The sequence below is a fragment of the Syngnathus acus genome, chromosome 4, assembly GCF_901709675.1.
Source record: "Syngnathus acus chromosome 4, fSynAcu1.2, whole genome shotgun sequence".
Lineage (NCBI taxonomy): Eukaryota > Metazoa > Chordata > Actinopteri > Syngnathiformes > Syngnathidae > Syngnathus > Syngnathus acus.
Window position 1 is genome coordinate 6,658,334 of NC_051090.1, and position 26,399 is coordinate 6,684,732.

General features: G+C 41.9%; 1 protein-coding gene and 1 long non-coding RNA gene across 2 annotated transcripts in view; one reads left to right on the top strand and one right to left on the bottom strand.

The window, feature by feature from the left end:
• The window catches only part of LOC119122369, a 20,592-nt gene extending 14,653 nt beyond the window's left edge, over positions 1 to 5,939 (bottom strand). Inside the window, exons 1-2 of the long non-coding RNA XR_005097840.1 lie at positions 5,737 to 5,939; positions 2,196 to 2,198 (exon numbers count right to left, since the gene is read on the bottom strand). This is a non-coding gene — a long non-coding RNA (uncharacterized LOC119122369). The remainder of the gene's footprint in view (positions 1 to 2,195; positions 2,199 to 5,736) is intronic.
• Positions 1 to 26,399, top strand: part of arhgef18b (rho/rac guanine nucleotide exchange factor (GEF) 18b) — a 27,862-nt gene extending 1,463 nt beyond the window's left edge. The window contains 31 exon segments of the mRNA XM_037250639.1: positions 2,148 to 2,329; positions 2,432 to 2,928; positions 3,096 to 3,249; positions 3,370 to 3,496; positions 3,613 to 3,667; positions 4,920 to 4,994; positions 5,407 to 5,437; positions 5,440 to 5,517; positions 6,030 to 6,204; positions 10,943 to 11,010; positions 11,292 to 11,337; positions 11,540 to 11,735; positions 11,902 to 12,008; positions 12,351 to 12,491; positions 12,796 to 13,046; positions 13,126 to 13,251; positions 13,330 to 13,447; positions 13,553 to 13,807; positions 13,882 to 13,958; positions 14,122 to 14,300; positions 14,379 to 14,452; positions 14,537 to 14,722; positions 14,828 to 14,974; positions 15,272 to 15,387; positions 15,726 to 15,794; positions 15,938 to 15,985; positions 16,526 to 16,807; positions 16,884 to 17,033; positions 21,483 to 21,834; positions 22,883 to 23,026; positions 23,483 to 26,399. Of these exon segments, the coding sequence (XP_037106534.1) occupies positions 2,148 to 2,329; positions 2,432 to 2,928; positions 3,096 to 3,249; positions 3,370 to 3,496; positions 3,613 to 3,667; positions 4,920 to 4,994; positions 5,407 to 5,437; positions 5,440 to 5,517; positions 6,030 to 6,204; positions 10,943 to 11,010; positions 11,292 to 11,337; positions 11,540 to 11,735; positions 11,902 to 12,008; positions 12,351 to 12,491; positions 12,796 to 13,046; positions 13,126 to 13,251; positions 13,330 to 13,447; positions 13,553 to 13,807; positions 13,882 to 13,958; positions 14,122 to 14,300; positions 14,379 to 14,452; positions 14,537 to 14,722; positions 14,828 to 14,974; positions 15,272 to 15,387; positions 15,726 to 15,794; positions 15,938 to 15,985; positions 16,526 to 16,807; positions 16,884 to 17,033; positions 21,483 to 21,834; positions 22,883 to 23,026; positions 23,483 to 23,820 (4,844 nt within the window). The 3' untranslated portion in view covers positions 23,821 to 26,399.

Here is a 26,399-nt window from a genome sequence, read left to right on the forward strand (position 1 = left end):
TAAAATGGGTCCTGTGACAAAAATGAGTCTGCATTATTGTCATGGATGTCAAATTTGAAGGCATAATGATGTAAAATATAATCCTAAATTGCTTGACTGTGAGCGTGCACGTAGACATGCATGTGGCTTGTTCAAAATATGTCTGATCACAATGTTCAAGATTCTATTGCAATCCCCAAAAAACTTTTACTTAAAAAACAACACACACTTAAACACAATGGTTCCTACCTACAGTATTTTCTATGCATCATCTTGTGTTCACAATGGGCCCCATTCCCTGACGATGCGTATTCGCAAATTTGTGCTTAATAAATCTGTGATTCATTAAGATGTTTGAATTTAAAGAAAACCTCATTGGTGCAGGTAACCATCAAGTGATCACATTTTAATCATATGATGACCATCAAGTTCCTCTTGTGATTGTCATGCTGCTTCGCACACCAATGAACATTCCGCCTCTTATTCCCCTTTTGTTCTTTTGCTTTCACCACCGTATAACATCAATTGATTAATTGTCGATTTTGATTTATTTTGTATTTTTTTTGCTCTTATTTGTTGCTACCTTAAACATTAACATGAAAGCCTCAGTCTCCTACTTATAACAACATAGTATGAGCAAACCTGCTTAAGTTTATACTAAAGATAAACTAGATAAACTTGTAAAAGTTAAATAGCAGAATCCACCATTCAATGTGTTGTCTCAGGAGACTTTGTAAAAGTGATTTATTATTGATGACATTGAATTCAGCAGCAGATCACTTCCAGTGCGGTGGAGACTCCGCCGACAATAACAAGCCCACACACACACACGCACACACACACACACACACACGGATAGATCGCGGTGTGATGTGTTATCCATTACGCATGGGCAACCATAAAAGGCCTTTTGCAAGCTTCCATGTTTATAAATGCTTGTGATTTAGTCTTATAGAAATTAGAGTCGATGTACAGTACACTGTCAATGTGTCTGCTACTGTGTTTACATGGCGGCGTCTTTCTGGCTGCCATGTTTCTGGTTTGTTGTGAAGTAAATATTGCTTGCCTGGGCCTGTCTGCATTAGATTTTATATAATGAAGTTTGCTCTGATTAAGTTACTGTACATTAATAGCACACGGGGACAAAAAAAGACAGTACGGATGATGAAGTCAATATTAATGTAACAAAGTGCAGTGGAAAGTGAATTTCTGTGGCAGTTGTAGATTGATTAGTTAGCTTGTGTTTTCTGTGATTATCGTTTTTTTCCGTTTGTTACTGCACTGAAAAAAATAATATAAAATAAATTAAAATATCTTATATATTATGAGAAGAATTTGCGTTTACAAGCAAAAAAAAAAGAGCATTACCAGAACATGTTTTATTTTTGTATGAATAAAATCGGAATGAAAGAAAAACAGAATACATTTTTAATAATAATTAAAAAAGCAAACTATTTTGAGAAAAAATACAAACTACAAAAATAAATTAAAATATATATGTATTCATGTGAAAAAAAAGATAAATTTGGACATAATACTGTGAAAATAAAAGTACAATATTGAATGATGACCATTTTCTCACCTTAAAATTATGAAAAAATAAAACCCACAGGTAATAGAAGCGGAACTCACTACAATGAGGTTGAATCTGACACCAAATACAAACTACAACCACGTTAGCTAAATAGCCTCTCAACTTCAATATCTCCCTGGTGTGTCATTTACTGTATTTGACATGAGCATCTTTCCGTTTTTTTCCACATTATTAAGTGTTATATGACCTTTTGAGGAGAAAATAAACAGGCCGGTCAGCTACATTCAAGTAGATAAAAGAGTGGAGAAGTGCGGAGCCAGACCGGCTTAGTCTTTGTGTCGGCTTCACGGGAAACGCTCTTATGAAATAAGACTTACGTAAGCTGTCAGAACTGTAGCGTTTCCCTCTGCTGACGGTGTGGCCGGAGTCGCCATGGTAACCGAGACATGACGCCCATACGAAGTTTTCAGGCTCAAAAAAAAAAAAAAAAAAGGTTGGCCACCTTTTATCCATCCATTAATATATAAGCTCTATCAAAACAATATAAATTTATTAATGATCACTTAGTATGATTGACAGGCAAAGTGGCGATATGATCCTGCCTATCTATTTACGTATGTTCATTATTTTTCAGCCTCTGAGTGCAAGCCATATAGCGAGCCAATCGGACAAACAAGTGGACATGCTGCTAAACAAGCGAGTGGACATTCAAGCGGACAACAGCATGTTCAGCTACCGAGGGGAACATCTTCACCCTCTCCATCGCCGCCCTCCATCACAGAAGATGTCTTTTTTGGGGGCACCAATGAGGATCAGGTATTTTATATTTAATACTGAGGGTGTGGACTGATTGTGGACAAAAATCTTATCTATGAAATTAATTGACAAACGCAAATATGATAGTCTTTCTTTTTGCAGGATGCATCCTCTGTAGTGAGCGACTCTGAGGTGAAAGGTGTGGAGGTAAGCAGCAGCGCGGACGACCTGCAAGGCCTCGGCTCTTCCTTTTGGGACTCGGACTACTTCAGAGACCTGGAGGTGAATCTTGACGGGCCTTTGAAAGCCATCAGTCCAGACCTGAACTCCCTGACCACAGCGCCCAATCTGACTGACTCATCCGAGGAAACGCCCGGCAACCTCGTGGTCACCAAGTTGAGCCCCAAAGTCATCCCAAGCTGTGTGATTGATAGCCACGACTCCTCGGGAGTCGCTCTTAGCCTGACCATTGATTTGGACGGACTGTTGGGATCGATGGAAACAACGCCCACTGAAACAGGATCGCGTAACCAGGGAAACACAGTGCATTTAAATGGAGATGTTGAGGTTGACAGTTTTCCTAATTTAGTGAGATCCATGTCGACCTCACGAAGACACAGCTGGGGTGTCTCCGTTGCACCCATCAACCTGGGAAGGAGGTATGGATCATCACTTATTATCTATACTTTATCAATCAAATATGAGTTATAGTGAGTGTGTAAATACTTTGTTGAGTTTATTTATTTATTTATTTATTTATTTATTATTATCTTTACTTTATTAATCAAATATATGAGTTAGAGTGAGTGTGTCAATACTTTGTCAGATTGAGTCTCGACACGATGGCCACGAACAGCGATGGAGATGAGGATGAAGCAGAGCACAATGAGGTCTTCCAGTCCAACGAGCAGAAGACTGAAAACTGTCCACTGGATGAGACAGACGGTCTCAAGGAGAGGCTCTCCTGTCTCGTTACCAAGGTACAGAGTCTGAAGCTGTGTGACTGTGTTTCTTGGGAAAAGCTTTTTCAAAATACACCTTAAGCGTGCATAAATCCGCATCTCAGATCTATTGCCGTTTATGTTTGCAAATTTCTTTAGACTGATGGTGTTCCCGGAAAGCAACTGTATTCCCGTGCGGACATCCTCGCCACGGACGAATGTTCTCGTGCGGCGCACATCTCTCGAATTGTACAGACCTCCAAAGAGGCTGCGAGGGCAGCAGGAGGTGGGTTTCCAAAATGAGGTCCAACCAATCTAGCAGCCATAAAATAAGCCAATTATGCCGTATAATAAACTCATACCTCCTCTTTCCTTTTGCCGTTCTCTCTTCCTCTCGTGGAGCCGAGGAGTTTGACCCTGAGGAACACCTCCACTCCAATGAAGGGCAGAGCCATATGTAAGTCGACACCGGCGTCGCTGAAGTGTGCTTAAACCCTCTCCAGTGAGGTCAGAAAGCTTTACAGTTCATGACTACATGACTCCATCTGCTCGGGCTTAATGAAGCTTGAAAAGACGACTCTTCTGGTTTTCTCTTCTGATCCCGCGGGAGTAACTGATACTGTACACTGTCAGGAAAAGACCAACATTGTCTCCCATGGTTCATTCAACCTACACGTCATCCATCTAGCTATCTCCCATATAGCGCTTGTCCTCAACCATCCCAAAAGACATACACCGAGTCCAAATGCCCCATTAACTCAAGTCACCACTGATCTTGGTGTTTCAATCCTAAAGGTAGACAATGATAATGCACTTGTGTAGTGATTGAGTGCTGGTGTGCACAAGTGCACACAGTGTCCCCTGCATGTGTGACTTATGTTCTCATACAGACAGACAGCTCCTCCCACAGAACACATCAGCGAGGGGCTTTCCCCATTCTCTGCTGACATCTCTGCTCCATGTCATGTGCTTGCAACCTCCTCCTCCCACTACTGTCCTCTCTCCCACCATCCCCTTAGATGGTGTGTGTGTGTATGTGTGTGTGTGTGTTGCTTTCCTTTTCTTTGCTTTGCTTTGCTCCAACTCAGCCCCAATGTCTTGTTTGTCTTAGGCTGATGGTACAGAAAGTTCTGCAGGAGCTAAAGTTGTACCACGGGTAAGTAAACAGGCCGCTGCTCAAAACGAGGAGCAAGGAAGCAGTGTGGGACCAGTTCTCGGGCACTTTTTGTGTGTGCATGTCACCAGGTTGTCACACTACAGAAATGCCATATTTGCTCATATAGTGGCTAAGGGTATATTTGATTTTCATATTGCGCTTCATCTTGCAACATTGTGGACTTTTTATTTATTTTTTTTAAATGGAAGGCATCTATTGCTTTGACCCAGAAATCTGCAATGTGTGAAAGAACATTGATTTGTATTTCCCTGAAGAGAAAAACGCAACCTGTGACTAAGAGCCACTATTTGAGGAAATGATGTCACACAATAATCTCCAACACATTCATACTTGCAATCACTTTTGCGTTCTGTTTTGCTCATTGCACATTATGAATCTGCTGTTTTGACGACCAATCAAAGTTGCTCTTATGAAATTTTACACATCCTTGACCATCAAAAGACAATCACGGTATTCCGCATGTTTTGTGTTTGCCATCCCTAATGAAATGTTCACCAAGAGGCTCCTCATGATAAAATATTATGTTCCGCAGAGCCAAGCGGAGGAACAACAAAGCCAATGCCAAGGATTCTGAAAATGTAACGTGGTACGAGTTCCTCTCTAATGAGTAAGTTCCTTTCATAATGCTGCTTTATTACAGTTTGATAAGGCAACATGGAGCTGGATGCAATTATTTGTGTACTTTTATTTCTCCACACTTTTAAACTTCACTGTAGGAGTAATAGTTGAACTTTTATTATGAGTACACAAAGTCCAGTTTATCTAAAAAAAAATAATTTAAAAAATACGCACAACAGTGACCTCTGCTGCATCTTATTGCAACAACAGTGGGAGAAATAATTTACATTATTTTAATTAACCTACAATAACCATTAAAAAGTGGAGTCAAAGTGAACACATTTGTGTGATTAAATAATTATATCCTCCACTACATATCAACTCAATAAATATTATAGTCAGCAAATGGCATACGATGTGAATTGATGTTTGTGAGGTGACTGTTCTTCTTCATCCACCAGGAATGAGGAAGAGGATGACCGAAGTGAAAAGGTAGAGAAAAAGGAACTAAAGTAAAGAGGACGCTCAGCTCGTTGAGGAACAGGATGACCGGCTCCTTAAATAAAGATAAGGTAGGCAGACATTGTAGATAATATTTATTTACATGTTTAATATTTTTTCAAAAATAACTTCACATAACTAGAAATGATATTTTACGATTATAATCCCATTACTCACTAAGTAATTAATTACCTTTCCTAGATCATGGGCTCAATGTGGAATTGACAAATGCCCCCCCCCCAAAAATTTATATTTTTAAAAGCCTGCTATTGCATTGTTTTCTCAAGAACAGTGTCAAGTTATGTCAATGTTTCACCTAGTTCTTGCTTAAACTTGAAAAAAGCCTGGTCTGAAGAACGCAAAGGGACAACTCCAATCTTCATTTAGTTTTCCTTTAAATGGGTTTCAGTTTACATTCCATTTAGGTCCCAATTAAGGTTGTAATGTAGATTGTACTTCAGGTTGATAACCTTTAAACAAGTAAAAAAAAAAAAAGAAATCATGTTCCTGGATCAATTTAACCAAAAGTGCGGCACACCTTTTCCCAATGACGCTTAACCCAACCACCCTTGTGTCCCCGCAGGGTAAGAACCGAGAGAAAGAGCAGCAAAGGGGTAAGGAGAAGGGGAAGGAGGCCAAGGAAAGCGAGTTCAGTCACAGCAACGGGCATCTTTTAGCACCGGGCACTTTTTCCAGCTGTGCCAGCTGCTCTCTGTGCGGCAAGACTCTGCAGAAGAATCACAGCTTGCAGTGCATGAGTGAGTACACGGCGGGTGCACGCACGCCATTCACGTTTGTCTCTCTCACGCACACACCACACTTTTGGCTTGCGCACCTGCTCACCAAAACAATCGCAACCTGCACAAGCTTGACCAGAACAAAAGAAAACATGAAGGTTGACTTTCCTCTGAAATTGAAGTGGAGTGACTACAAGGTTATGTCATGTTTTTTTGGCACTGATCTCGGAGCAGATGATGACAGATAATTCATCTGCCGTCATCCTCACTAAGGCTTTGCTTAATGTTCTGGAAAGCAAACCACTGTTGCTGTTTCGTGTCTTTCCTCCCATATTTGAGAAGTGTTTCCAAGAACATCATCTGCGGCGCTGCATCTGTATTTTGTTCCACTGCTTTGCATTGCGCAAGGCTTGATTCTGTTTGGGCGAGTCGTCTCATCCATCAGCACTGAATTCTTGTTTACCCAAAACCTACAGTGCATATTTAGTACTTTCTGCTTCTACATAGTTTGGTTCTTTATATTTTACAGCATTGTGTGAGTTCATGTTGGCCTGTGTTGTGTGTAAGCAGCCACAACAAGCAAACGGCCTGCGAAGGGCATTTCAACACTATGTATTTCCTCGTCGCTGATAAGAGCGGCAATGAATAACGAAAGAAGTGTGCAACTCATAGAGGGCGTGCACGTAGTGATGAGAGCTGTGGAATTATGATCTAAGTATGCTTTGCTTCATTGTTACTAGCAACCAAGATCCACATAATCGGTTAGATTCTCTTTACTGGTAACTTCAGGTTTCTGTTTGTTGCTTGGCAGAGTTCATAAGGTTGTTGAGGGAAATTAGTTCATCCTAGCCACGCCCACCGAAACAACCTTAACTTGGGTGTCAATCAAAGCGGAGTTTTTCTATTCAATCTCGATATACTGTGCTGCAACTAATGAAGTCTATTTTAGGAGTCAACAAAAGCTCTTTCTGTACTATGTCTTAATTAGGGGAATGATATCAACATTTGTATATAATGCTGTCTGGAAGCACGAGGGGTGTAATGTATGTTTTAATAGTCTGCTTATTCAACAAACTGGTGTGTGTCATATAATGTAGGGCATAGTGCCAGATACTTAGGAGTCAAGCTTCCTCTGTTTGACATACACCAGCAACATTCTTAATATATAGGTTGCATTCTTTTTCTTCGATGGTGGTTTCTTTGTTAGATAGGTCTGGGCGATCTGGCCTTGAAATCAAATATTGTTCACACTTGCCCTGGGAAATTATGCAATTTCACGTGATTGGTCCAATTTTTTAAATCTATTTCCTACAAAATGTACAGGATTTTTGGTCATCTATCTATGCCAACGGCGTATAGTGATATTTAGAACAATTAAGTGCTGATCCACGAGATGGCGGAAGGTACAAGTTATTTATTATCTATTTTTGCTGTGGGTAAATACTATTTTCATCCTGGAATTTCACCTGTAAGCCCAAAATGTTTGGAAGTACTTTGCACTTCATAGAAGTTTTCTTAAGGTATTAAAAAGATCAAGAACCACACTCCTTAACTTTATACAGTATGTAAACAACAAAACTAACAGGAAACCACAAGTCTGCAAGTCTGGAGATGCAATGAGAGTTCAAATGTGCACACGGTCAATTTGACCTAAATTAATCCATATGATTGATTAATCGCCCATTAAATGTGATTGCAAATTATGAATCGTTTTGCTTTTGGTGTGCTCAGTAGAAAACAAGCAAGTGTAGTGTCCCTTTAATTGGAGCCAAGTGGCCGTGCGGGGATTGAGCCTGTGGAATGCGCCGTTTGTATGCCACAGATTGTTCCCACTAGAAAGAGCCGCTAACTAAAGTGGAACAAAACAAAAACAACGCTACCATCCACGTCAATGATGTGCTTCTCCAACCGATCCGCTGTTGTTGTTTCCGGCGTAAGCATCCGAACCGAACCGCAGTCTCGCTGCTAATAACGGTAAGAAGCGGCTCCTGTAGCGGGATCAGGTGGATCATTCCCGTTGTTTCCTTCAGTGGACTTTTGTAGGCACTTAAGTTGTTAGCTACTTAGCCTTATGCTAACTACAAGCGATAATTGTGTCCTTTACGTTCGCATTGTGTTTGCATTAACTAGATGAACCAAAGTTTATTTACTTATTGATTGGAAATCACAGTTAGTCGTTTCTCGACTAGTATGGCTAGCTAACGATAGCCTCTTGTTGCTAGCAAGTTAGCGTGCACCAAAAGCGCTTTAAAATGTAAAGTAAATGTAGTTTACGTCAAATAGCACTCGGTTTATATATTCCGATAATGGCATTAATGGTGGTGCTTTTTCAAAATTAAGCCTAAACGTCATATAGGAGCAACTTTGTGGGTTTTTTTCTAAGCCGATGGCTCAACAGGTGACTCAGTTTCTTAGTGTATTAAAGCTACGTGAGAGCGTTTTGTAACAAAAAAAATGTTTGTATGTGATCTGTTAAATTATGATTAAAATGTGGAGGGATTGTTAATATGTTTGTATTATTACCAATGTGATATGTTTTTGTTGAGCGCTATATAAATGATGATTTAGAATGTGCAGTGGTAGTGGAAGAGCATTTGATTGTTCTGTTACGTACAGATTAACAAAGTTATTTGTGCTAAGTAATAATAATTCACTATTATTATTAAAATTTTATTCAATTGGGTGAAATGGAGAATCTCCCCCCACCTGTTCTTTTTATTACACTATTTTTGGAATCACTGAAATGGAGGCAAAAAGCAACATTGACTTCCTAATTCCCATTCATTCTTAATTTGTCTCTAATTTTCCTTGGTCCATGCTGTGCTAATGTGACTGATTGACTCGGACAGGAATGAATGTAAGATTAGAAATGTAGTCATTTGTGATTGTTGGAGCACCTAATCCCTGACGTGCTGAACATGTTTCCTGGTGTGTCAAAATTGTTCTCATTCCTCAGTCAGAGCAGGTTGCTGCCCTTACGCTCCTCCAGTGCCCCACTGGGACATTTTTTGGCTGTCTCGGAGTGGGTCACATGGTTCTGATTGTGCTTGGCAGGTCCATCAGAGCAGAACAGAACCCTCATCAGCCATCATACCTTGTTTTGCACAGCACCTTTTTTTTTTGCATTCATCAGTGCTCCTCCACCTTGGAGCATGTTTTCTTGCAGGATCACTTTTTAGACGTACCGCTACAATTTTTCTTCTTAGCCAGCTCTGTTTCCTGTGTGGGGTGTCTCTGAGCATGCAATTGCCAGACTTTGAGGTGGTTAGAGTGCTGATAAGAGCTGTGATATCAGCAAACAGAAAAACACCCCGTCCTTGTTTATCTTTGGCTAATCTTTTACCTCTCCCAAACAGAATTCTTGTCATTGCAGTTTGCGTACCATCGGCTCTGTTTCCTGAAAGGATTTAGCTTGCGTTTGGGCTCTTCACTGATGACGCTGAATGAATGACTTGATAGTTTGTGAAGATCTGCTTGCCTGTCAAGATCTTCTTATCTTCTTTTTTTTTTTTAAACAGTGGCCTTTGCTATTATTGACTGACTGGTTTCATTAGTGTGCTTGAGCTTTGAGTAAGACTGCTATGGTGGACTGAACGACGACTTGTGTTTTTATTTTTATTTTTTTACTGCTGTTGGATTACTATTGAAATTCTCCATTACAGGTAAAAAGAAAATCTTCTCTGATGTCTGAGCCAAAGCAGTAGTCTTAATTGTCATGCTCATCATCATCGCTGATTTACTTTTATGGCCTGTCTTGCAGTGTGCCAGTTGAGTAATGCTGGACCAATTTAGAAAAAAAAAAAAAAGGTCATGACTCTGCTTCTGAGCCTTATTCAGAAGCCAGTTACTGTTGACTTTTCATTTAGCACAAACTGTTCATAAGTTACCAGAGAAACAGGATTTCAGTAGCAATTTGGAGGGAAAAAAATAGAAGGTTTTGGTGTGGTTTGAAGCTAAAATTGTAAATGAAAACAGTCCAATATGTGCTGCTGTCACAGCATGCTTGCTTTTAATATAAACCAAGTTTAGTCTTGTTTTCATTGTGGCACACTGAAGGGAGCCACATTGTTCAGAAGCCTTTCTCGTAGTGGAAGTTGCTAGTATTACTCTTGTGTTTGACAGGAATGCTTCCTTTGACACGGCAATGCAAGCACATTTAAACAATGTGATGATTCTGCTTCAGGCTTTTCTTCTCTACTGTATGTGTGTGTAAGCAGGTTGGACAGTGTTTATTTCCATCTTTACCGCTTGCCAGTGGGGCCATGTGTGTTTGTGTTTTAAGCTTTTTTTGTTTGACTTGTGCACCACTTCCCGGCAGCGATATATGATCTGTTCAACTTGATTTTAATATTTGGGAATTTGTGTGCGCGCCTCGGCCATGTCACCCGTCTTTACTTTGCCGGAGTCAAAGGTTGCATAGCAATGATTGGATTTGTTGTTCCTGAGTAGTGAGGGGACTTTGTCTTGCTGTACCTTTTGTGTGTTTTTTTTTTTTTTTTCCCATGTCCCACTGAACATTACTTTTACTGGAATGTTAATATCAATTTGAAAAAAAGATGCACTCATCTCAGTTGGATTTTTAACGGAATACATGATTAGAAATTGAGTGAAAACATTTATGGTTAATGTGAAACTTAAGCATTCCAATTCAATATAGTAAATATGGAATAAATAACATTGTTGCTTCATTCAACTGAGGATAAAACAGTACTGTCTGCTGCATATGAACTCGTATTGACGATTGGATACTGTTTTTCAGATTGTGCTGTGAATGTTCACAGGAGCTGCAAGTCTCTGCTCAGTGAGTGCACCAGCATCAAGAACAAGGTAAACACTCCACTGGAACATGGAGTACAGCGAAGGTGCCCCAAGCATCCCCCCCCCCTTTTTTTTTTTTTTATATAAAAACACTGCTCAAAATGACCAAGCAAAATTGTGATGCACAGAATAGAATGGGGGGAAATAAAGTACAATGACGGTCACACAATATTTAACGTGTGCTTTCTCCTCAAAAAGTAACACAGCCAAAGTAATCTTTTTATTGCCTAATAAGTGATTGATAAAATAGCCTTAAAAATAACACATTCTGTCTTTTTATTCCCAAACAGAGAGATTCTTTGTCAAGAACAGGCCCGTCTGGATCGCCTTATCTTGGTAGGCATGATTCAGTTCATTTTCAAGGCTCAGTGTGGCACGGCCATCTGCCTCTACCTGATGGGTTGAGAAGGAGGAGCGCCACGAGACATCCCCTGACAATTTTAAAACAAAATAAATCTTACCAGAGTCTCAGATGGGCTAAACCTACTATCTTGTCATTTCTTCCACTTCTCTCACCATTGTCCCGCTTGTTCCTCAGCAGCAAAAGAGCGCCAGAGAGAGCAGGAGCAGTCATCACAGATCCTCAATGGCCATGCGACTTTTCTCAGCGCCCCTGGCATGACCATCATCCCTCGGGGATCAAGTAACCAACTGATTGTAACACATAACATCGCCTCTTCTGGAATTCCTGCTTTCAACCCCGGCCTCAGCATACGCCATCACAGCAGCTCGGGGTCAGTACCTCAATTATTTTATTTTGTCTTGTACATATTTTCTGAAAGGCCTTTAAGTGAATGAGACCAGAAATTGTATGGATGGAGCTAAAGAGACAATATTAGAGTACTAATTGTAGCACACAATATTATAATATATAAACTATATATATTCTTTGAACCCTAGATCTCTCCTCGGGGAGATGGATGAAACGGACGCTCTTCGCCTGAAGCGCTGCAACGATGACGCAATCTCACTCGTTGCATCTACTACGGAGTCTATCATAGTTGAAGGTAAGGTGACTCAATTTTGTTTCATTTGTGTTAGTTTGTTGCACGTCCATCTTATTCCATGTAGATATTGTTTTTGTCAAGTTGGTTTTTTTTTTTTTAAGAGGTGTGTTTAATGAAGTCCTACGTGACCTTTACAATTAGAAAGCGGAACTTTTGTAACGAGCGTCCTCCTGAGAGTCATTCAATATTCTAATTTATCGTATCTGAGTGTTTTATTTCTTTCTGTTTACGCTAATTAATAATCTCGCCAACGCTTGCCAGATGGCAGTATACTCGAGGTGACGTTCACTTGTAAGCAGTATGAAATTTGTTATATGGTTTGCTCCTTCGTTTTTTTTCCAGATGCTCAGTATGCTGCAGTGCGAGCTGATCTGGAGTGTGATGCTCAAGATCTGGAAGCAGAGTCTTGGAGTTTGGCGGTTGACCAACAGTTTGTTAAGAGACACTCGAAAGAGGCCGTGAAGAGGCAAGATGTCATATATGGTTAGTTAGTACATTTGTATGGATGCTCTTTGTTTAACGTTGCCTTTTAAACCAAACAAAACATATTACTATGAGATCATTACAATAACAATGTAGGCTTCTGGATATACTCGCAACTTGAAAGTCAATTTAGATGAGAACTAGTTTTTGCAAATAAATATTTCTCATTGTCATGTTTGTCCCCGTGAATCGGGCCTGGATGTAAACCATACGGAGTGTCAATCGGCACACGTCAAAACAAAGTCTGATAACATTTAAAAACAAACACAAAAAACTTTGAGTGATTGCAATCTATGTTCAACAGAACTGATGCAGACGGAAATGCACCACGTACGGACACTGAAGATAATGCTCCGTGTTTACATCCGAGAGTTGAAGGATAACCTTCAGATGGATTCCAGCAGACTTGAATGCCTCTTCCCACGCGTGGAAAGCCTCCTCGACCTCCACACGCATTTCTTATCCTGTCTCAGAGAACGCAGGCGAGAAAGCATTGTTTCGCCCACCGAGTGCAACTACACGGTGGACAGAATAGCAGACATACTCATTGCCCAGGTAAGGAAAAGGTAAACACAAACAACCAAGTCAGCAACTTTTTCTTTTGTACTTTGGTCATGTATTTTTTATCGTGTAGTTTTCAGGGGATGTAGGTGAGAAGATGAAGGACAGCTACGGTGATTTCTGCAGTCACCACACTGAAGCTGTCAACTACTACAAAGAACAAATGCAAACAAACAAAAGATTCCACAGCATCGTACGGGTGAGACCAGCAAGCATCTTTTTACCAATTCGACTTTGTTCCATTTTGTACTTTGACTCTTGTCTTTTGTCCTCTCAGAAAATCAACAACTTGTCCATCGTGCGGAGGCTTGGAGTGCCTGAATGTATCCTGTTGGTGACACAGCGCATTACCAAGTACCCGGCACTAGTTGAGCGTATTCTGCACAGCACTCAAGGTCCTGCCATATTCATTTTGTGCCTACTAAATCTCCCGTACGCTTATTGAGGAAAAACACTTCATTGAAATTCTTTTGAATCTTTTTTTTTCTTTTTTCTCACAGAGGGAACTGAAGAACACACAGAGCTGAACCGCGCACTAAGCTTAATTAAAGACACTATTGTCCAAGTGGACGCTTTGGTTAATCTGCACGAGAAGACATGTCGCCTTCGTGACATCTACAGCAAAATGGAGCCAAAGGCATTGGGCAAAATCAAAGATGGCCGAGTGTTTCGCCGTGAAGACTTGGCGCAGGGTCGAAGACGCCTTCTGCACGAGGGTACTGTCAACTGGAAAGCTGCCTCTGGCAGACTCAAAGGTAAGGACTGTGCTGCAAAAACTAAAACAAAATTTTGAAGACGTAACCTTTCTGTTGTTATTTGGTCCTCACAGATATTCTTGCAGTTCTCCTTTCTGATGTGCTACTGCTGCTACAAGAGAAGGATCAGCGATATGTATTCGCAGCAGTGGTGAGTAATTATTAGTTTATTTCATTCAATTCAGATTTATGTTGACTTGGTGCCGCATTAGCACCTGAGGTTGTCTTAATTTCCCTCACAGATTGAGGTCAAAGACCACTGTTAGATGTTGCCTGATTCATTCTTCTTTCTTATCTTATTTTCTTCCCTCTAGGACAACAAGCCATCAGTCATCTCCCTTCAGAAGTTAATAGTTAGGGAGGTGGCCCATGCTGAGAGAGCCATGTTCCTGATCTGCGCTTCCTCCAATGAGCCGGAAATGTATGAGATCCACACCAACTCGAAGGAAGAAAGGAACACTTGGATGACACAAATACGGCAAGCTGTCGAAAGGTAGCTGCCGTGCATTACACTGTAGATGAAGAATAGTCCGAGAACGACAATTGACGGCTTCTGTCCTGTTGCTCTTAGCTGTCCTCATACAGAGGAGAGGCTCTTCAGTGAAGAGGAGGAAGCTCGAGCTTCAAGGTTGAAAGAATTTCAAGGTACTGACGTCTGCACTTGTATTTTTACACTTCATCGTTCATGAAATTACTTACTGGATTTTTACTGTATTTTTCCCACTTAAGAACGTCTGAGCCAGAAGGATGCCGTGATTGTCCAGGCACTCTCTGAGAAGCTCCAACTTTTTGCAGACATGGCAGAGTCTGTTGCAGGTCTGGAGGACACAGCTTCCCGCCCCAAGCTTCTTTTACGAGGCGATGCCTCGGATCTGCAGCAGGGGGAGACCTTGCTCAAAGGAGCCATCACTGAGGGTAGGATGGAAGTCTTCATAGCATAATACACACTTCCATTCCTTGAGTGTGGGGTTGTTGTTGTGGTAGCATGTGAATTATAACTTGCTTTCTTTAACAATTTAGTGGAAAACCTCCAGAATTTGCTCCAGTCTGGAGTGAGGGGTGACAATCTGTCATCACAGCAAGATGAAGGGAGCAGCTCTGGACTCCTGCCCAGGAGAGCAGGCACCTTTGGGGGCTACGACAGCAACCCCACCACCCTCACTAAGAGTGAGTCTGGTATACTTCATGTCTTGAGGGAACCTCCTATCTAATGCCTTGCGTTTTTTGTGCGATGCATAACTTGTCAATTATTAATAAAATGGTTTTGTCTTTCTTTTACTGTTTTGAAATTATTTATGGCAAATTTAAATAAGCATGATATTAACAATCGTAGTATGACACGTCTCCATTTGTTGTCCTTGTGCGCATTTTGTGGTTGTTAATGTATCTGTTTTCTGGTCTGTTTGGTCTCACTGTTATTTTTGTGTCATTGTTTGTGTCTGTGGCTGGGTGTTCCTTTGCCAGATGGCAATTTGAAGAAGAACTTTACTGGCGAGTCCAGAAACAGAGACCGAAGCCAGCGGGCCAGCTCTGACCCTCAGCTCAAAGATCTTTGTGGCAGCCAAACTCTGGAGCAGACGGTAGGTCTGACGCACAAAAACTCACATATGCTCTCACTTGAAACACAACAAAAATCACACAGCGTGAAAACCTTGGGATGATTTATTTGCTTCATGTACAAACAAACAGGCCTTGAGATTTTCTTGTATTGATAGTTACTGTCGCAGACATACAAGCCGTCATCAGACAAACATTTAAATGGTAGACATCATATAAACAATGAGCGTTCAGATAAATAAATACACTCCTTGAGGATGACCAGTTGTTGTCACTGTCTGCCATATCGTAATTTCTCGGTTATTTTCAGTAGATTATTTCGAGGTATTTGCATAAAAAAGTTTTATCTGGCGTTGCCCAGGTTGATGAGACCTGCTCCACACCGGCAAGATGGAACCTGATCTGGTCCAATTCTTTCCCTGAGGCAGAGGTTTGTGCCTCTTCTTTAATCTGTTACTTGCTTTTGTATAACATTGCAGGATCGGGTGTATTCCTGTAAATGAGCCTGTGGATGTTGTTATTCTGATTGTACGTGTCGTATTTATAACACCCTTCTCTTTTTCCCCATTCCAGTTCTTTGACAAAGTATTAATGCTTTCCCAAAGGCTCTACAGTCTGCAGGTAACGTGATGCCTTGCCTTGGTCCGCTCATAATGTTTTGTTTATATTTGCACATCAGCTTTACAGAGTCAAATGTCGACTAATGAAGGCGTGTGCGTATAGATCGGCACAACACGGGAAGAATCAAATGAAATCCGATACTCGCACACCAATATTAATCCATGTGTCATTTTGTAATCGTACTTTGCAGTGTGTAGAACTGCACCGCAGCATATGAGAAACACTTCTCGGTAATGTCGTCCCGTTCTCCACATCGAGAAACGACAACCACAATATTTAAGCCGTTGTTAAACTAATAACTGCTCTGATACTGTGGCGTCATTAAAAAAATAGATATAAATAAATTACAAAAAAATAATAAGAATAAAAATACATAAATAAGAATAAAAATAAACAAATAAAATATATATATGTAGAAATTTAGACCCAAGAGTGCAGGTGAATCCAATGTTCATAACATTTCAGGCTCCAAAATGGTTGTAGCATTTTGAACGTTATTATGGGAACAAAGTATCAATTTTCCTGTGTCTGCACGGCCAGGCCATCATAGCTCAGCAGGACAGCCACATTGAGCTGCAACGTGTCTCGCTAACGGAGCGCGCCTCACTGCCTGGGCGCCACCGCGGGAACGTGCTCCTGGAGCAGGAGAAGCAGCGCACGCTGGCCCTGCAGCGAGAGGAGCTCGCCAGCTTCCACAAACTGCAGTCTCAACATCGCCAGGAACAGCAGCGCTGGGAGAAGGAGCGAGGGAAGCACCGCCAGCTTGTGGAGGCCACAGAGGCCAGGCTGCGGCAAAGGGAGGAGGAATGCAGGCGGCTGGAGGTACAGTGGTCAGACCTACCTGACAGTTGTGATGTTTGTGTGACTTGGACCTTAACCATTGAAAAATTGGAGACAGGAGCGGCTGGCAGAAGAGAGGGTGGAGTTGGAGAGGCAAAGGGAGACGTACCAACAAGACCTGGAGAGGCTCAGAGAGTCCACTCGGGCAGTAGAGAAAGAGAAGGAACGCCTGGAACACCAGAAGAAGATCAAGAGGAAAACCATTGAGGTGCGAACACTCAACAGAAAAACTGCGACCCCTGGTGTTCATATTTACAAACGTTTTGATATGGCGACAGTACTGAGGTGTATTGTGGTCTTGGGCAAACGACTAAAGTAACTTCAGAGGAATATTTTTCACAAATTCTGACAAGTATGAGCTCAAGGGCATATTTTAATCCATACATGATACACCACAATTTTTAAAGTAATATCATGAAATGGACTGTGGCTCCATTTCAACTACCATAATTTCCGGACTAAAACCTGCAATTATTTTCCCCGCGCTTTGAACCCTGCGGCTTTAAATGTGATGCGGTGAGTTTATGGATTTTTACAAACAAGCCTCATGCCGCCAATATACTTACCAAAGGTTTTGTCACATCTGACCAATGGAATTGCCCAACATGTCAGAGTGGACCAATGAAAAACTCTCTCAGGTTGGCCTTAAACTGAATCTTCATAAAAAGTATCCCATGTTATATTGTGGAGACCCGCAACTAATAAAACAAAGAGGCCAAAATAATGTCGATGGTAATAATCATGCTGTTTAAAATTTAGTCAATCTCAAATAATTGCAAATTATTAACCAATTATATATACAGACTTGGAAAAATTAATGTCTTGAAGAAAAAAAAAATCCTGCTAGTCGAAAAGATTGTTGTTTCCAACCCTGCAGCATTGTGTAATCATAAATGTGCACATTTCTAACTACTTCAGCCCAAGACAGTAATCTACCTACTTAGTGCAGGTCTCTTTCCATGTTTTACATAAATCTTTCTCTGCCTGTTTCCACACTGCCATCCTCTTTCCTTTCTTACACAACAATGTTCGACTTTGTTAGTTTCATGGAAAGCTTTGGCTGCATTTCATGCCTGGTGCTGTGGAAAGAAGCGCGAGTCAAGTGACTAAACGTTAAAGTTTCTGTACGACACGATCGCTCTTTTCATCCTATTAGTGATGGAGGTTGTACTTTAAGAACGTCTTTCCAAGCATGGCATGCGATCATGAGAAGGATAGTTGTCCTGGATGGACCTGTGATGAGTCAGCAACCTTGTAATTACAAGCCATGACTTTTGAGTGAAACAGCCTGAAACGTGCCATTTGTTTGTTTGTGAGATTATACTGCAAGATGAGACTTGGAGCCAGAGATACATGGCCATGTCAGCACTTGGCGCCCACTGACATCATCATCCCCGCACTATTTGTTGTCATTCCGCCTGTGTTGTGTGTTTTGTACACACGCACATCGGGGTTTGTACTGTATCTCGCTGGCTGCGCCGTGGGACTTTCTTGGTTGCTTCAATGGGAAATTTACAAGTGGTTTGTCTCCCCCCTCACTCCCGACACACCCTGGCTTCATCAAAAACACATTCAACAGCCTTTTCATGGGCCACGACCCTGGCTTGTGTTCCAGGCTCCAGGCCAGCTTGATATCAGCAGCCATTTAATGGCAACCACCAAACATTAGGAGTCATCAGCAAAGCGTAGCGCTATAATTAGACCTCATAAAGACACGCCTCTGCGCGTGTTTGTGTAGCTCTGAAGTCGAGTATATGTAAGGGTGAGGGAGGACTTAGCGAGTCGCAGCATGTGAAGACTTCAGAAGAACTTGTTTCATGTGTTATCTCATCGGATCAGGGTAGGCCCTTTTGATTAGGACGGCCTTGGATACAGACAAGTTTTCCCTTGGCTCATACCCAGCATGTGTAGATTGTGCAATGCCTGAAAATGTTTCATGGCAGCTCATATAACAGTACAGTAGAAATCTTTTAGAACCTAAGGGTACATTTACATAACGACAACAAATGGCCTTGTGAAAGTATTTGCTTGCAATACAATGGTATCAAAAATCTCTTGAGACATGTTATATGTGATCATAGGTGGATAATGTGACTCTCGGGGGCACAAATGTAACCTAGTAAATGTATGCTTTGCTGCTGGAGAAATTCTATCAGCACTTGTGCTCATAAACACAACAATAGCCCAAGGTCACGTGTTAAACAATGACCTATAGTTTTGCATTTTACACTTTGGAATTATCAATTCAAATCACGGTCAACTCTTGTCTCCAGGCTGTTGTATGATGTTACTTGAGTGTGTATCCTGTGGGCTGAAAAAGCCCCATGAGTAATCTCACCACCTCCGCCTACCTACATACCTGACTGCTTTCCTCAACAATCAGCCGCGAGCAAATTCTGAGCGAGGGCAAGGTCTTTGTGGTAACTTACCAACTGCACAGACACAAGAGAACCGAATATTTGGATTAAATTGACTATTTGTGAACATCATACATGCTAGTATGATTCAGTTTTGCGCCCATATTTACACGGTTATACTCAGCCATGGCTCGCCCGGCTGCTTATTCTCAGGTGATCATGTTACCTCTGATCACCTAGTGCAGGTCAGCCACCTTCACCCTCCTCAAGAGAATCCATTGTGGAGTGTTAGCCGAGGCCTCTCGTCGGGCTCCGCGTGATTTGGGAGTATCCGAGCGGTTTTCAGGATGAGAGGAACCCGGCTGTATAATTAGCTAGCGCAAGCCTGTCATTAGCAGAACCCTCTGGAAGAGCGCCAGTGCTAATTGTTTGTGCGCTGTCAGTCAGGGCTGTTTATGTTTCCCCTCGCTTCCGCGCAGTTTCCTGCTCTGGAAACCTGCCGCCTCTTCTGCTCCGTGCCAGTCACCTTGTAGAGGGAACAATGGAAGGTCTATGTGTTAAGACGAGCCAGTGTTCATTGGGGGAAGACTGATGGAGGCAAAGAAGAAGGAGGGAGCAGTCTGGAACAAGGGACTTTTGCCGACTTTTCCCACTGAAGGGCCTCTCTGTGCCTCAGGGCTTCCCATCATGCTCAGCTGTTTGAGCTGGGCTCCAGACACAGTCACAGTCTATTGGATTTGCCCTCCTCGCCCCGTAAAAGACTCTTCGAGTGTTCCCTATCTCCACAGGATGTATTCTCCATCATTCTTCATACTGTGCCCTTTGCGTCACATTTAAAAAGCTGAGGTTGACATTAACGCCGGTCGGTGTCAGTCTGACATATTCGGATGCCCACATTTGCTCTGTAAAACGGCCCATTTAAAACACTTCGACATTTATTTGGCCTTTTGCCACTGGCAGTGACATTTTTTTTTATAGTGACTATTATTTAGTAACCATTGTTGGGCAATGTGTATTTGACTGCATAAAAACTGACTGGAATCAGTATAAAAGAAAGAAAATCAAAAAGCAAAAGACACAAATCACAACAAAGAAACTGAATTTTCCATATGGAGGTCATCAATTTAGGTGCAATAAAAGTTTGTCTGTGGTTCAGCCAAACATTTAATATTGCAAAGATGCAATGGATATTCTAAACTAACAGGAAATATTTTTATGTCACCGTGCAAAACACCATCAAAGGACTCAAGCTCTGCGGAAAACTTCATATGAGAATAAAAAAATGTGCCAGTTAATGTTAATATCAAAATAATTTGATCCGGCTCAGCAAAAGTTGTCAAAGCACTTTTCACAAAGAAGATTTTTATTTCTATTACCATTTCGAGTCCATCAAATGAGAAGTGTGCCAATGTCCCAATTTTTATAGACCTGACTGTAGTTCCATACAAAGTGTTACTTCAAAAACTGCCTGTACAGTTCTGAGGTTTTTGGTTTCTGAGGTTTGGCGTTAGATTCATCTCTGCCCTTCCTTTAGAGTTTTCATGTTCTCCCTTTTGCTTCTGTGGATTTTCATTGGATTCTCTGGCTTCCTCTCAAAATCCCAAAACAGTCAGCTATGCTTGCTCACCTGCGACCCTAATGAGAAAATAAAACAATGGGTATTTCCTATGGGAGTAAAAAAGTCATTTAAACTGCAAACACAAAGTCATGAGAGCTTCTACTGTAATAACACAGATAGTAAATATAGGGGGAGGAGGTTGTTTTCTCTTTTGCCGGAGGTCAATGTAGATTAGACGATAAAGTTGTCATGTGCAGATCACCTTTCACTCTCTCTTGTAGTTCAGTGTACAATGGACTGTTTGTCCCGGCAGATATTTACATGTTCCCCCTGCGTGTCTAAACGGCCTTTTTAGGCCGACACGCCTCTATGTACACAGAGACCATTAAGGGTATTGTGTTCTCTCATTTTGGGCGATTGTCCGTTTGTGCGTGTCCTCCTTGAGCGTCTTAAGAACACATCAAAAGCTCGAGCGGCAAACTTAGCCGAGCGTGCGCTCAGCAGAAAGAGCAGCATGTGTTTCTGATTCTCTCCGCCGCCCATAAACGCGCCTTCTGCTTTCCAGATTGCGTTTCTCTGATGGCACCGAGCCACGCAGACGCTTTACAATACACGTGTGTCATGTCTGCTCTCAAGCGCCTCTGCTTTCTAACAGAACTTAACCACAGATGGGGAGAAATTCCCCCCGCATTTGACTGTTTGGTTTTTTTTTTTAAATTGTATCCTCTCATTTCCCTTCCAGGTGGCGCCCATGTCCGGCAGTCTAAATGGGGAGCTCCTCTTATCTTCTGGCCTCAGCAGCTCTCCCGGCCTCTCAGACAAACCCCTGCCTCCAAAGTCCCTGGTGCGTGGCAGCATGTCGGTGGCGCCGGCCGACTACCCGGAACGGCCCGAGGTGACGTTACGACGAGACGCCAGCTCCTCCACCCTGCCGCTGAAGACGGAGGTGCCGCTGCATCTCTTCAGCACCACCAACCAGCAGCACAAACTAGTGGGGGTGCAGCAGCAGATCCCCACCAAGCTGGCCGCCCTCAGCAGCGGCAAAGGCAAAGGAGTGAAAGGCGGAAAAGCCTCGCAGCGCACTGACAGCACTGGTAAGCAGCCAAGCGCCATTTTGATGCAATCAGCACGTGGCAAGGTGAGCCACAGGACATCTCCTGATAAGGAATTTGCCGCGGGAACCTGCTTATGTCAGCCAGGCTCTCTGGAAGGACGTTAACATTCTCACAGGCTTTTTCCCAGAAGGTCGGTGAAATATGAGGTTTATTCTGGGACACGCTCGTCTTCCCGCAATAAAAGTGTCCTAAGCAACTTAAGTACGCACACATCTAAGAGACCTGACTCATGAAGAAAAAAAAAAAAAATGCAACCCATCTAGCCATACAAAATGAAATTCTACTTCATACTGTATGTGATTGCTAGTCACAACATTAGGAACACCTGCAATGTCTTTGTGAAGGGACCCACTAAAAAAATTAATCAAGCAATGTTTATTTTGCTCGTTTGCTAGTACATCACAGATTTTTGTTCCTGCGCCCAGTTTTGCAAGACATGGCTTCAGAAAAGTGGCAATATTTGCTTTTGACTCCAAGTCTGCAGATAAGTAGAGACACTGTGCTCCACTGCAGCGTTACAACAAGTCCTGTCTGGGCGTAATGTTTGCTGTTATAGTAATTACACTAAAAGATGTGGAAAGAAGGGACAAAAACATCAAAAGCGAAAGAAAATGAAAAGCAATTTGGAGAATTATGTTGCAGACAGCGCCTGATTTGATTTAGAGACAAAATGTGCCAACATCTGCACATAGAGATGCTTTGTTGAGATCTTAAGTGGTTTTTGTTGTTGTTTTGTTCATAATCACTCAGCAAGCCATTTTTGATTTACAGCCCGTCATAGTTTTTATAGATTTCAAATGAGTTGTGTTGGTTACATAAAAAAACATATTTCTTCCTTTGCTTGTAAGAGAGATAACCAAACTGTGTCAGAGCTCATTATCAAATAAGTGGCTCGTTAGAATCACGTTAGTGCTCCGAATTGGGTCGGTCCTGTGGTTTATCAAATAATGAGAGAAACTAAGCTGCTCCAATTTAGTGTTTGAATCCAATTTCACAATGAAACGACCCTCTTAATCTTCACCCTCAGCCTCAGTGGACATGAAGCAGATTCTCCCCCTCAAGCTGTCGGCGCGTGACGACAGCACCTTCAAAGCTAAGTGCTCGGTCAGCCCCCACCAGCAAGCACCGCTGTCTGTGTCTCCTCTGCCTCCCTCCTTCCATCATCTTGGAGGTACACACACACACACACACACACACACACACACACACACACACACACACACACACACACACACACACACACACACACACACACACACACACACACACATAACCGAATGAAGTTCACACACACATGCACCGACCCCACCATCTTTGTTCTTCTCCCAGCCTCTCCCTGTGTAAACATCTTTCAGTATCAAATTCTACACAGTCTGACATCCACATTTGAACACTTTACCGCTATTACCCCCCAATTTAAAAAAAAAAAAAAAAAAAACAGCGTTAGGGAATGAACGACTTGAAATATTTTGTAGTCCACTATAATCCAAAAATTGAGAAAAACTGTGTTCCTCTTGTGGGATGGCCATTTTGCTCCTCCACAGCGCGTTATAGTCTGATGATGGCAGTAGACAAAGTCCTCTGAATATCAACTCTAATTATTACCTTTGTCAAATCACACCATTAGATCATCAGCAAAACCTTTTGGATGCTTTCGGACCGGATTCTCAATCCACCGGGATTAGCGGCTGCCACCCAGCAACCATCCAGAAGCCCCCCGTGCCGCCTGCCCAAACCCTCTCTGCAGTCTTCCGTGCAGACTCCCGCCATCGCGCCCCACTCGCATTCCACCGCGTCGCTCCACTTCCTTGCCCAGGTGCAGCCGCAAGGTCTCGGCCCGAACCCCCACGTGCTCGTGCAGGGCCTCGGCCACAGCGTGCCGCTCCCTTCGCCGCCGCCGCCCTACAACATCAACACAGAAGACCTCAACAAGGAAGACGGTCATCTTCTTCTAAACTCAGCTGAAACTCCATTTTAAAACCGGTTGTCTACTTTTTACACCGATCCAAAGACGGCAGCCAGCGATTTGAAGACGCGACAGCTCGGTGCCGAAGCGTCGAAGAAGGGAGGCGCCAAGCAGGAAGTCCGAAGTGATGGAACGCTGTCTGCCTGATGGTTCATTTGCACAGTGTAAATATTCCATTCCTGACTCTTGAATGAGCCTTTCTGGCTCTTTTTGTAATGGTTTGTACAGATGTCAGATTCTTAGTCTGGATAATTTACTTACATCTGTCTTTAATTATGCTTTCATGGAATCTTTTATTTGCAGTCAGGTGCTGTTCCAGCTTGGACAGGCCCAGAAATTAGCTGTTCACCACACCTTGACTCACTTGGAATTCATTTTCTTAAAATATGCATTCTTTCCCCTATTCATCCTTTTTTTTTTTTTATGCTGTATAGAGCCCAACCCATCTGACTCGTGCGGCACACCCTGACCTAATCACCTGTCAATCAATTTCATAAGTAAAAGCCCCTTTTAAAACTATTCTGAAGACATCTGAACCGACATCAAATCATAATATATAATATAATATATACCTTATTACCATGACAGTGATTGATATTTTGGGCCTGCCGCTTTAAGGACAATTACTTTTCTGTACTGTACTGTCATGCTGAGACTCGCAGGACAAAGCCTGAAGGTCATTACTGCGGACAAGCTTGAAGCTGAACACATTCCTCATTTCCTCCCACTTTGCGCTTCCTCTTCTTTGACGCAGGGAAGGAATCACACGTTCATGTCTTGGCCCGCTGATCATTATTCTGTCAGAATGGGGTCATCTATATCATCTATTGGATATATGTTGGAACATGACACATTTATTTCAAGCCCAAGGTACCAAACGTGACTCATTGCTGATGACGTGGCAGAAAGCTGATGTCAGTCTCGAATGTGACTGAGGAACCGTGGAGATGTTCATCCCACGGCAATCGCAAATGTCTCTGAATCCCTTCACAGGTACTATTTGTGTATATTTTGTCGATCTGTGTACATGCTCTTTGGTTCTCATTTTTATATTAAGTACAGACTTTATTTGATATTGCGTTAAGACGGTCGGACGAACCACATTTGTTCACGTTTTAATAATGTAATAAGTGATTTAATTTGTTTTGTGATCATGTAGCATTGAAGTTTAGGTGCACCTGTCCGATGTCCGCCATTTTTGGTGACGTGTCGCTAAGAGGATCTAGCAAAAATCCACTTGTTTCACGCAACCAAAGAGACGTTCACACTGACTCTCGCTCAAGTAGTTTGCTCTCTTACTGTTCTCTAAAAACACCATTTTACATTTGCCAAAAAACAGAAATCATCTGAAGCCGATCAGTGTGCGAGCGCTCTCTAAAACTGCTGATCAAGCAGTATTTTTTTTTCGACATCCATCAAGTGTTCTCATCAGCATTGTTGATGGTTCGGCTAACAAATGCCTACTGGCAAGGACGACTGGCTTGGCAGTGACTGTTCAATCTTGGCACCTAAAACATCCAGTGAAGCCCAAAATGTTTTAAAACCTGGCCCTATTTTTCGTGAAAGTGACAGTTACAAAAGAGTGGAAGAAAGCAATGAGTTAGAAAATAACAAATAAATTACGGATTTGGGCTCAACGGCATGGAAATGCTACCCAAAAAAAAGTACGTGTGACTACCTAGTTCTCCTAGCTGCTTGTCCCCCATTGGTCGGGCAGATTAGTCATCATGGCGCTGTTATAACATTTGAGGCTACATGTCTATAAATACAAGTAAACACATTATAGACTTACCGTGTCTTAGTCTGGATTTGCAATATTATATCCACAGTTGTTGCCGTGTGCCAATTGTCTTCTCTTGAATAAAATTAGTGGCCAACAAGCATATGTTGAAGTCAATACAGGAAACTGGTTTGTTGCCGTGAAGTAGACAAACAAACCAAAATGAAGTTTGAACAAAGCTTATATTGTGCTGCTTAATATATTTGACGGTACACTTTTGTACAAATTCCTTTTAAATGATCTCGAAAACAGACTGTAATGAATATGACTTTTATTCCATGACACAATGAAACCATACAGATATTTGAAGGCCAACATGGTTTTTTTTTTGGTACGAGAAGGCCACAGGTACTCACATGACGTAAGATGACTTTTTCCATGAGGGCAGGAAAAAAAGCACTGAAGTTGTCTTAAACGCTGACCTGTTAACTTAAAGCTAATCAGTCGCATCACTGTACAGTTGCTCACCAACAAAAACACACTTTTTTCTTCCCAATTCTCATTTTGGGACCTTTCCTATGTGTGAATAATTGTATTTCCTCTGCCAATTTTTACACTAGTCACTTTGAATAGTAGCATACTTGAAGGGGAAAACGAATGATTCTTATCAGGCTTATTTTTATTATGATTGTGAGTTTCTATTTACCAACAGCTGTCTAATGGCGCTAGTAGTGCACAACAAAAGAGTTTTTGTATTTTTGTTTTTGTTTTATTCACTGCAAGGGTTTAGAGAATCATGGACACTGACTGCTGCCTTAGACATGTTTTAGTATTAAAACCAAAAAAAAAGTGCTGGAA